This window comes from Orussus abietinus, unplaced genomic scaffold (assembly GCF_000612105.2).
Source record: "Orussus abietinus isolate OABI.00-Male unplaced genomic scaffold, Oabi_2.0 scaffold198, whole genome shotgun sequence".
Lineage (NCBI taxonomy): Eukaryota > Metazoa > Arthropoda > Insecta > Hymenoptera > Orussidae > Orussus > Orussus abietinus.
In genome coordinates this window covers 1-9,943 of record NW_019394343.1, presented here as the reverse complement: position 1 = coordinate 9,943, position 9,943 = coordinate 1, and the positions used below count along the sequence as shown (strand labels likewise).

General features: G+C 35.3%; 3 protein-coding genes across 7 annotated transcripts; 2 read left to right on the top strand and 1 right to left on the bottom strand.

Annotated features, from left to right (window-relative positions):
• The first annotated feature begins 36 nt into the window (after nt 1–36).
• LOC105697302 (putative OPA3-like protein CG13603) lies at nt 37–1,951 on the top strand. 2 transcript variants are annotated; one of them, XM_012420508.2, is made up of 3 exons: nt 37–284; nt 522–710; nt 861–1,951. In XM_012420508.2, exons 2-3 carry the CDS (start codon nt 569–571, stop codon nt 1,376–1,378), a joined length of 660 nt encoding a protein of 219 aa, XP_012275931.1. In that variant the 5' UTR covers nt 37–284; nt 522–568; the 3' UTR covers nt 1,379–1,951. The 2 variants fall into 2 exon arrangements, with proteins under 2 accessions (XP_012275931.1, XP_012275930.1); XM_012420507.2 differs by having other exon boundaries at nt 516–710; nt 861–1,947.
• A 2,054-nt stretch (nt 1,952–4,005) lies between these two features.
• LOC105697301 (N-terminal kinase-like protein) lies at nt 4,006–7,647 on the top strand. Of its 2 annotated transcripts, none has more exons than XM_012420506.1 (12): nt 4,006–4,143; nt 4,241–4,387; nt 4,524–4,652; nt 4,838–5,049; nt 5,145–5,235; nt 5,310–5,792; nt 5,896–6,117; nt 6,187–6,439; nt 6,528–6,698; nt 6,785–7,047; nt 7,172–7,277; nt 7,353–7,647. In XM_012420506.1, exons 1-12 carry the CDS (start codon nt 4,030–4,032, stop codon nt 7,496–7,498), a joined length of 2,337 nt encoding a protein of 778 aa, XP_012275929.1. In that variant the 5' UTR covers nt 4,006–4,029; the 3' UTR covers nt 7,499–7,647. The 2 variants fall into 2 exon arrangements, with proteins under 2 accessions (XP_012275929.1, XP_012275928.1); XM_012420505.1 differs by having other exon boundaries at nt 7,350–7,647.
• On the bottom strand, nt 7,637–9,555 carry LOC105697304 (probable glucosamine 6-phosphate N-acetyltransferase). Of its 3 annotated transcripts, XM_023431864.1 has the most exons (6): nt 9,085–9,555; nt 8,726–8,840; nt 8,574–8,636; nt 8,376–8,503; nt 7,937–8,202; nt 7,637–7,793 (listed from the first exon to the last, which is right to left on the bottom strand). In XM_023431864.1, the coding sequence occupies exons 1-5, from the start codon at nt 9,097–9,099 to the stop codon at nt 7,960–7,962; spliced, it is 564 nt and encodes a 187-aa protein (XP_023287632.1). In that variant the 5' UTR covers nt 9,100–9,555; the 3' UTR covers nt 7,637–7,793; nt 7,937–7,959. The 3 variants fall into 3 exon arrangements, with proteins under 3 accessions (XP_023287632.1, XP_012275933.1, XP_012275932.1); XM_012420510.2 differs by having other exon boundaries at nt 7,637–8,202; nt 8,726–8,947; nt 9,085–9,554; XM_012420509.2 differs by having other exon boundaries at nt 7,637–8,202; nt 9,085–9,554.
• Between the last annotated feature and the right edge of the window lie 388 nt (nt 9,556–9,943).

Sequence of the window (9,943 nt, the reverse complement as noted above, 5' to 3'; positions counted from 1 at the left end):
ATACATGAAGCACGTGTGACGGTCTTGAAAACTAGCCTTCCGGCGGTGAAATGTCAATATGGCTGACAGGCCGACATTAAACACCTTCTTTTAATCGTTATGGAATTATTCTCAAACAGATTTACGTTATGCATATACTTCGTCAATTAATAGAAGAAGAGGAAACGAATTCATATATTCTTTATGTTTGTTAAAACTTCACAGCCATAATGCTAAAATACAGCAATAGAAATAACGTATGACTCCATCACGGCCGTCTGCTGTTCTGCAGTGTGATTTTGAAGGTGAGGAAATAACTTCGGAAATTAAGAAAGCGACAATGATTCGTGGATGAATAAGATAGAAATTGAATTATAAATGTTTTTAAACTAATTTGAGATTCGTATACATGGCGCGACTTCTAGTATTCTGTTACAACATATGCTGTATTTGCATAATTCTGACCTTTGACTAAACGAACCACGACCTTGTACGCTTGATAAGAAATTCATTTTTAGCAACAATGATTATTTAAGTTTCAGTACACCTGATAATTGGATCATAAAATAGGCACTACTTTGCTATCAAGATGGTTGTTGGAGTGTTTCCAGCCATTAAACTGGGTGTTTTGTTTGTCAAACAAATCAGTAAACCCATGACGCAAATGTTTATCAGAAATGCAAAAAATCATCCTTTCTTTAGAACATATTTTATCATACCACCTGCTCAATGTAAGTAGAAATATTGAGGACATTTTTAATAAGCTATTAAAAGCCTGTTCTAAAAATGGGAAAATACTTTGAAAGAATGAAAGTGTAAAAAAATAATACAGTGATAAGGTCATTATTTATATGGAGTAAATATAAGTTAATTGATTGTAGTCTATCATTGGGCGGAAGTAAAGGCTAAAATGTACTTAATGAATCTTGGCAAACCCACAAAGGTTGCAAAATTAAATGAAACCATGGCAATAGAGCTGGGTGCCAGTTTATTGGGTGAAATTATCATCTTCAGTGTTGCCGGTGGATGTCTTATTTTTGAATATACTCGACAAGTAGCTAAGGAAACTAAGAAAGAAGAAGCACGACTAGCTCAGATGCAGAAATTCACAGATGACATTGAATCCTTACACCAAACAACTTCGAAACAAGAGGAGGAAATACGTGATCTTTTACTTCTCATTAATGAATTAGCAAAACATACGAAGTGTAAATTACCGGATGTGAAAGTGACTACAGAAGAAAACAAAATAGGCACATCATTGGAAATATATAATACTATAACTGACAACGCTAAAAGAGAAGATGTTGAAGCACATAGAAGTACTGAGAATCAGTCGCTAATTCACCGAGCCATCATGAGTTTTAAAAAGAATGTAGAAAGTGATAAACTTAGTTAATCAAATTAACATGTACATTCATTTGTTGAAGTCACAATGACACAACAGTGTTTTAGGAAGAATTGAATAGTTTGCAAATGTCTATAAATGATTAAAGAAAAGAATTAAGTTGACTTGAATGAAGGTGTCCTGTTTTGAGCTCAAAATCAAGACTATTTCAAAATAACTAATTTTGTAAAATTCTTAAGTCTAATTAACTTCTTAGCTTGTAAAGTTAAAAAATCTATTTTACATCACATATGAGAAAGAACTTCATTTTTTAAATATGTTTTAAAGAAACATTTGTTATATCAAATATTGGATTTATTATACCAGTGTTCAGAGTAAGAGTAATATTTATTAATATATTTTTAATTCTTTTGTTGCTTATAAAAAAAACTTCATGGTTAGTATAGAAGTTCTTTCAAACGAAAACACTGATGTCTCAAAAGTAGAGTTACTGTATAAGCCATCTTTATACCATACCTTTTGTAAATAGTTCATATACATAAAAGTATGTAAGTAACATTGAACACATATTGATCAACACCAATAAAAATATAAAGCATATATTAGAGTACGTACAGAACGATACAGATATGTATATATGGACACAGAACAAACGCGGCAATACCATCCATTTCATTTCAAGTTTATCCCCTCCTTTAGCATTTTCTACAATGTATGAATCCTGTATTCCAGCTTTCCAAAATCAATTTCTGAAATGAAATATTACTTGCTTAAAATATTCCTTCGGTATTAAACTGTTACTTTAAATATACCTTTGGCTCCAAATTTATAAAGTCTAGTAGCATCTTGACGCGAAGAATCTCTGATTTTCATAGAGGCGACGGAACTGCCTAAAAGGTTTAATTCCTTGAATGAATATCTCTTTTTATACTTACTGCAAGTCTCGTTTTTGTATTGTTACCTATCATAATGGTAAATAGTTTAAAGTAAGTAGCTAATCGTTTAGATAAAAAAAAGTATCGATTTTCGCGCTGCATGTGACTACAAATTATCACATGATTCTTTAAGCACAATTCAAATTAATTCTTGAATTAAGTATAACTACTTAGGGCCGATTATACCATCCGTGGTTAGCGAGAGATTTCTTAATTATAATTAGTCAATTTTAAATTAATGCAATTCGTGTAACCAGGTTGTACCAACAAAAATTAAGCTAACGAGAGATTAAAATCCATTGTTTGATAACCGCCTGAAGTCGAGTAATTAATTCAAATCTACAATCTTCCACTAGTCTCCTGTTAGTTAGCGTTAATTGTCCGATTTTCTTTTGCAATTGTTTATTTATTCCCACCGACTGCAATCTCTCTATCTCAGCCTCCAACCTTCTAATTGTTGCTTGCAAGTTTGTTATGTTGGGAAGTGCTTCGATCACCTCTAAAGAGGATATTTTGCGAAACTAAGGCATCCTTGCTTAAATTTTCGCATCGAATCGCCCACGAAATATGCAAAACCCTTATAAAAGAAAATTGGGCGCAAATTAACCCTTTGATTGCGAAGAGCGCCTAAATTGAGTTTTTTTTTTCTTTTCTTACTACTGTACCATGTGATTGGTACGTTTTCATATTTTCGATGCTCCAATTGACTATAAGGTGCCTCCCTACGCCATCTGTAGTTTCAGTGCCAACTAAATTTTCTATCCGAGACCTCGTGTTACCTTCGTCTCAGCATAGAAGATACAAGTTACTTTATTTGCCATTATCCCCTTCACGTGCGAGTTTCTCAATTACTAGTGTTCTAAATTGTTGTACAATTGTCCTGACAGGTTCATTTCTCAAATCAGAACCTTCAATAATTGTATATTGATCTAAATATGAGAACTTGATGCCATTTTGGTTCTAGTCTAGGCTAAGTCAAAACAATTTTTTCGAAAATCTAACCTCCGAAAGTGTCAGGACATTTCTTAGGTGGTTATGATTCATGTGCTAAAATTTTAACCGGTTCGATCGAATGCCCGTGAAGAAAAATATTATTTTAATTAGCTAATTTGAGGAGGGTTTCATTTTACCTCTCACTCAATGAGTTTAGCATTCTTTGAATCATCTTTACCTACGCTCCACCGCTGTAGCTTTCAGCTACTGTCGCCAGATGGTGGTACGAAACTTATTCATCATTCGGCCTGTCTTATCATTTGTTATAACCTCAAAGTTCGAAATGTCAGATTGCTTTAAACAACGATAAGTGTTAATAAAAAGCAAGTAAACGTACAAGTGGCATCGTACGACGATTGCCAATCTTCCGCGGTGTATTTATCAGTGACTGTGAGTTGCAAGCTTCGTTGACAACCTTTCAGGGTAACGACTCTCATCTTGACGACGTATTCCTTGCCTCCCTTAAATGTGTAGGTTGTCACCAGGTTGGGACCCAGTTCGTTCCTAGCTTTGATTCCCTACGACGGAATGAAGATTTATCCGGAAACCTGGGAAACGTACGCACGAACGTGATCTATCATCCGACCTCGCCGGTGGAACGTACACGGTGAAGTTGCAACTGAAAGAACACTTGAGAATGCAAAAAACTTATACTCTGTCGTCGTGACACATCACGGCGATGCGTAGCTGTCATCGAAAGTCGTGAAATAACGTGGCGTGACGATGAACTTGAATTTCAATTCTCTGAGAGTATAACAATTGGAAAATTTAGACATGTGGTCATTTTTCTCACGGGACCCAACCAAGGACTTTCCTTATGAGATCGGTGAGCCCAATCCTGACTTCGAAGGACAGAGTATTTGGACACTGCACAAAGCGAAGAAGAAGGTACCTTGAAATTGTTTTCTAATTGATGCGATTGATCATTATCATTAGAAATTGTTTTTATACATGAAAGGATTACACTGAAATATTGTTTCTCTAGGGTGCCACTGGAGGGGAAGATGTATCTGTGTTTGTTTTTGAAGTTAAAAATGGTGGGGAACACCTGTTAGATGTTGCACGTGGTGCAATTAAACGACTTAAGACTTTAAGACACCCCAGCATACTTGCTTATCTAGATAGCTTAGAGGTATATCAATTGTTTTATTACATCTCATTTTTATAGACTTGTAAATATTTAATTATACGTTTAATGTAATTTTTGAACTAATTCACTGAAATTGAACTTTGTTTTAATATATTGAACATTTTTTCTATAAACTTAGACGGAGAAGACGGTTTATCTGGCAACTGAGAGAATTGAACCATTATACAGTCGACTCTCTCGACTGACTGCATTAGAAGATGGGCTGCAAAGAGATCTTTATTTTTCTTGGGGAATATTTCAAATCACTGTGAGTATTATTGTATATCTAATTTATTTATTGACTACACTGCATGTATAAAAAAATTATTTTTTATTTTTATTATTAAATATAATGAGTATTTGTATTTGTATACTAAGAACAATGAATTAATTATCTCTTTAATTAATTCTTGAATAGTTTGATATTCGTATTTTAAATTATATACATTTCAGAGAGCTTTAAGCTTTTTAAATAACGATGGTAATTTACGACATAACAATGTCAATTTATGGTCAGTGTTTGTTAATGAAGAGAGTGGAGAATGGAAATTGGGTGGTGTTGAATACATGACTGCAGTAGATATTACATATACTCCATTACCTCCATCGCTTCAAATTTATTGTCCTCCGGAGGCTAAAGAAAATGTCAAGCCTCCTACAAAGTGGTAGGTTATTATTAAGTGAATTTTAAGTAATTATTAATCAGTCTTTTCAATATTACACTTCACTTTTAAAACTATTTAATATTTTGAAATAATAGCTCAATAGATATGTGGGGTCTTGGTTGCCTGATTTGGGAGTCATTTAATAAACCAATTGATTCAGTATCGAATTTAAAAACTACTGACCAGGTACATAATCAAGTTATTTTTGTTAACCTTTAAGATACGTATACTTATTATTAAGAAAATTCGTATGTTAAAAGCTCCCAAAACAATTGGTGACAGTGTATCGAGAACTAACCGGTGCAAATGCTGAAGGAAGACCAAATCCTGCCGATGTTATTGCACGTTGTCGCAGTAACGGAGGATTTTTTAAAAATGATCTCGTTGATGCTCTCCTCTTCTTAGAGGAAATCCAAATGAAGGAACGAGGAGAAAAAGGGCGGTTCTTCCAACAGCTTGCCAATCAATTAGAAAGCTTCCCAGATGGTGTGGGCAGATATAAAATTTTGCCACAATTACTGGCAGCTTTTGAATTTGGTGACGCTGGAAGTGCAGTTTTACCGCCACTCCTACAGTTAGGACGCCAACTACCCGATGCAGAATATCAGAAACGAGTCGTGCCATGTGTTGTCAAATTATTTGCTTCAAATGACAGAGCTACGAGATTGCGACTTCTACAACAATTAGACCGATTCGTAAATCACCTGCAGCCAGCCACTGTTAATGAAGCTATTTTTCCACAGGTATTTTTTTAAATGTATTCTTATCATAAAAGTTTCTTAATTTTACCTGTAATTATAAAAAGTCAATTCAGAGCATTATACTACGTGTCTCTTTTGACAATAGGTAGCACGAGGTTTCCTGGATACAAATCCAGCTGTCCGAGAGCAGACAATAAAGTCAATCATACATTTAGCGCCGAAGCTGGATTATAATAATCTTAATGTTGAGACATTGAGGTATTTCGCGAGACTGCAATCTAAGGACGACCAGGGCGGCATTCGAACGAATACGACTGTATGCCTTGGGAAAATTGCTCAGCATCTTCACCCACAAATTAGACAAAAGGTCATCGTCAAGAAAGACATTGGCATTAAATAAATTTCAAACGATAAGCTACTTCAGATATTGTTATAGGTACTAATAGGGGCGTTTATTCGCGGTACTCGGGATCCATTTCCACCAGCGCGCAGCGCAAGTGTTCTGGCTCTTGCTGCAACGCAACAGTACTTCCTATTACAAGAAGTGGCAAATCGTATACTACCTGCTCTCTGTCCTTTAACTACTGATGTAGATAAAGGAGTTAGGGATAATGCTTTCCGTACCATACGTGGGTTTCTATCTAAGCTAGAAAGAGTATCGGAAGATCCAGGTCTTCGAGAATCTATGGGTGGGTGATTATTGGCAGTCATATACATGCCACCTTAGTTTATTTTTTCAAGGAAATACAACTTAAACAAGGTATTCTTTTCATTCAGAGGCGGATGTGAACACTGCTACACCTAGCCTTAGTAATGCCGCGGCAACCTGGGCTGGATGGGCTGTAACAGCTGTGACAGCCAAATTCTATCGCAGCCAATCGGATACTCCAAAGTCATCACATCCTCACAATGCGTCTAGAATTATACTTAGTAAACCAGCTTCCTTAGGTTAGCAAAGCCCTAAATCTGGTTCTTAATTTGCAAACGAAGAGGATATTTCTCTAATGTGTAATATAACTTGATATTTATTTTAGAACAAGCGAGCAGCTCACAAAGTAGTGCAAGTACAACTGCGACGACGAGTAGTGCGACAAGCATGACTTCGTTGGACCATGATCACGAGCATGATAATCAGAATACTGGAAATTCAAACTCTGATTGCGACTGGGATTGTTGGGAGGCTGACAATTGGGGAGACATGGAACAGCAACCACAAGTATCCGGCAATACAATGGTGTCACCAACAACTAATTCTCCCAAACCCCATGATCAATGGACCAGTCTGGAGGAAGAACCGGTTTGCACTTTTAACCTTTACCTTTTCATATTTTTTTAATTGCCTTCCAACATTTTTCAATTCTACTATCAAAAACATTAATTTACCGTACAAATTTAATCTGAGAAACATTTTGAATCTTCAGGAAGAGGAAATCGCAGATGGAATACAAGAAAAAACTGATGCACCTGATGTAGGATGGGAAGATACAGAATTTCAACCTCTTGAAGATTTTCAACAAGAACAACCAGGTATTACATTTAAAATTCGAATAAAATATACACACGTGACTATGGGTAAAAAATATGTTATTTGTACTTAAGAAGAAGCTGAATCGGGTAGCACAAGTGGAATCAATAAATTCGAAGAGGCTCGAAGAAAGCGAGAAGAGCGAAAGTTGGCGCGACAAAGACAATTGGAAGCAAAAAGAGCAGCAAAGCTAAGAACCGGTGCACCTGCTAAAAAGATTTAATTTGTGTAATTAAATATCTTCTTGGTAATTAAGCACGTAACTGTAATTACTTACTGTAGTTAAGAAAGCAGATTGACAATTTTCACATATCCACAGTGCAAAGAACCAGAATCAGTGTCAATATACTCATTCCTTGGATTCTGATGAAACTTTTTATTGCAAACATATACAGGTTAATAGACGTGAAGAACTTGAATGGACCACATTTAACATAACAGTTCATCTCTTTATAAAAGCATGAGGCTTGGCCATTTACAAATTCAAATTGCTGGTACAATTTTCCCAAAATTCTATACTATGAAAGTACTGAATTACTATGTAGTAATAGATTCTTATACATGTACATAAAGTATGTATATAAGGAAAGTAGCAATTTACAAACACCTTTTGTTGATTAAACGTTCATTTTTTTAAACAATCAAACATGATTTTGCTTACTGCATTCACGTGATGTCTTCAGATCATAAATGAGATTGTTCTTGAGTGTTTTCAGGAAGTAATCGCATGTTCAAAGAATTAGCATTGCTATGTTCTTTCTTGAATCCCAAACTTTCATAAAATGGAATAAGTGCGTCACGGCAATCTAGGGACAGTTTGTAACAATTTAAATGCTGTGCCAGTTTAGATAGGGTCGTAACCACCAATTTTCCCAACTGTTTCCCCCTGTATTCTTTATTTACAACCACATCTTCCACACGACCTCTCTGTTAAAAACAAAATGCAATCCATTATTAAAGAGAATGAGTTCTTAATGTTGCTCGTGTATGAGAAGTTACTCTTCTCAATAGTTATGAAAGAACTGGAACTTTTTTTTAGTAATTGAAAGAGTAACGTAGTTAAATTATATCCTGAAAATTAAGTTTATTACTATATTTACCAGTGCGCAATTATGAATGAACTTTTGTTCCAATACTAATGTAGCGCATCCGATTACTTTGTCATTATTTACATCTTCTATAACAATTACATAATAACTACCAGATGCCTTCATTTTCCAAAATACATCTGCAACAAAATTCAACATCATATACCTTCCATTTAAACATCCTGTGAAAGAGTATACTGCTAAACGTACTCAAAAATTGTTCCTTGCTAACATTTCCCACTTCTGTCAACTGATTCAGAATTTGAGGAAAACCTGTAATTAGTATTATGTATATATTAATATGCATGCAATTAAAACTTTCTATATCTCATCATGTCCACGTTAAATAATTTAACGTATACCTTTATCGTAATCTGTTGTCTTCAAAGGTCTAACGATAAGACTATTATCTGTCTTTAAAATTGACAACCTTTCAAGAATACTTGCATTGAACAAAGTAGCTTCCTCCATATTACTCTGATTTAAACAACAAATAAAGAATAGTTACTTGGGTATTTTTGGCTGCAATATGGATGTGAAGAAATGGATATGGCATAAACAACTGTTTACAAAGTCCTTGTCACCTAATACATTAAAACAATGAACATAACAGCTACTTCCATTATTATAAACTAACATTTTATTTCGTAAATGTATCATCTGTCAATACAAAGCATATACATTAAATAAAAAATAAGAATCACTTATTTTAGTAACTTACGGAAGGAGGTCCCATGACAATACTTGTTAAAAAAAAATGCACTAGCCAACTGCGCGCCAAAGGCTTTTATTTTCAACTTATCAACTTATCGAAATACGAACTGTGTAACTTCTGTGGCGTGGCATTTCAAGATTGTTACTTTCACAAACGAGCCTCCGGCTACGCCAAGCTAGTACCGGATATTATTTGCCTCCACGTGAGCACGGCCTTATCATTGATTTTCGGCTATCCTCGTGTGTGTCAGAAGGCTAGACTCTATTTGGCTTTTTTAAAGACACCTGCGAGACTTATTGGTAGGCAAATTCAGTTATTACATAAATCATTTTTTTAACCTTCGCGATAAAATACAATAATTAATGCTTAGGAAACAATTAAAGTCGCAAGGTAACGTTTATCAGGGATGACGTTTATCTTGTCATTGGGTATTGAATCAGTCATAGCCTTAAGGTCTGTGTCCACTGGTGTCCACGATCAACGACTTTGTTAAAGTTCTTTATCAAATCTTTTACCTCCACTCAACACCTTAGGCCGATAATTCATTCTTCCAACGGGGTTGCACGATAAGAGATTTTGATAGGCTACAAAGAATGTACAACGGAAATTTTCTCATTTCGTAATTCCTGTGCAGCTAAAGCCCGCTGCACACGGTACGTAAATTTTTGCCGACCATGTTGTAAAGGAGATAAGAACTATGTCTCCATCGTACTCCTCAATCCGGGATTTATTGGGTACGGTTCCAGTAAATCGCATGTCTCCATCGCATTAATAATTACCAGAGATGAGTTGGGAGATTGCTCACGGGCAAGGTCGCGCGATCGCACCGTGTGCTGCCCTCTGATTTCGTACGTTAGCTTTCACC

Excerpts from the sequence above, each read along its gene's own strand:
- LOC105697302 (XM_012420508.2), top strand. The coding sequence starts at position 569 with ATGGTTGTTGGAGTGTTTCCAGCCATTAAACTGGGTGTTTTGTTTGTC. Across the intron at positions 711-860 it reads TATCATACCACCTGCTCAAT|TCTATCATTGGGCGGAAGTA; the intron begins GTAAGTAGAAAT and ends AATTGATTGTAG.
- LOC105697301 (XM_012420505.1), top strand. The coding sequence starts at position 4,030 with ATGTGGTCATTTTTCTCACGGGACCCAACCAAGGACTTTCCTTATGAG. Across the intron at positions 4,144-4,240 it reads TGCACAAAGCGAAGAAGAAG|GGTGCCACTGGAGGGGAAGA; the intron begins GTACCTTGAAAT and ends TTGTTTCTCTAG. Across the intron at positions 4,388-4,523 it reads CTTATCTAGATAGCTTAGAG|ACGGAGAAGACGGTTTATCT; the intron begins GTATATCAATTG and ends CTATAAACTTAG.
- LOC105697304 (XM_023431864.1), bottom strand. Across the intron at positions 8,637-8,725 it reads GACAACAGATTACGATAAAG|GTTTTCCTCAAATTCTGAAT; the intron begins GTATACGTTAAA and ends TACTAATTACAG. Across the intron at positions 8,203-8,375 it reads TCATTCATAATTGCGCACTG|AGAGGTCGTGTGGAAGATGT; the intron begins GTAAATATAGTA and ends TGTTTTTAACAG.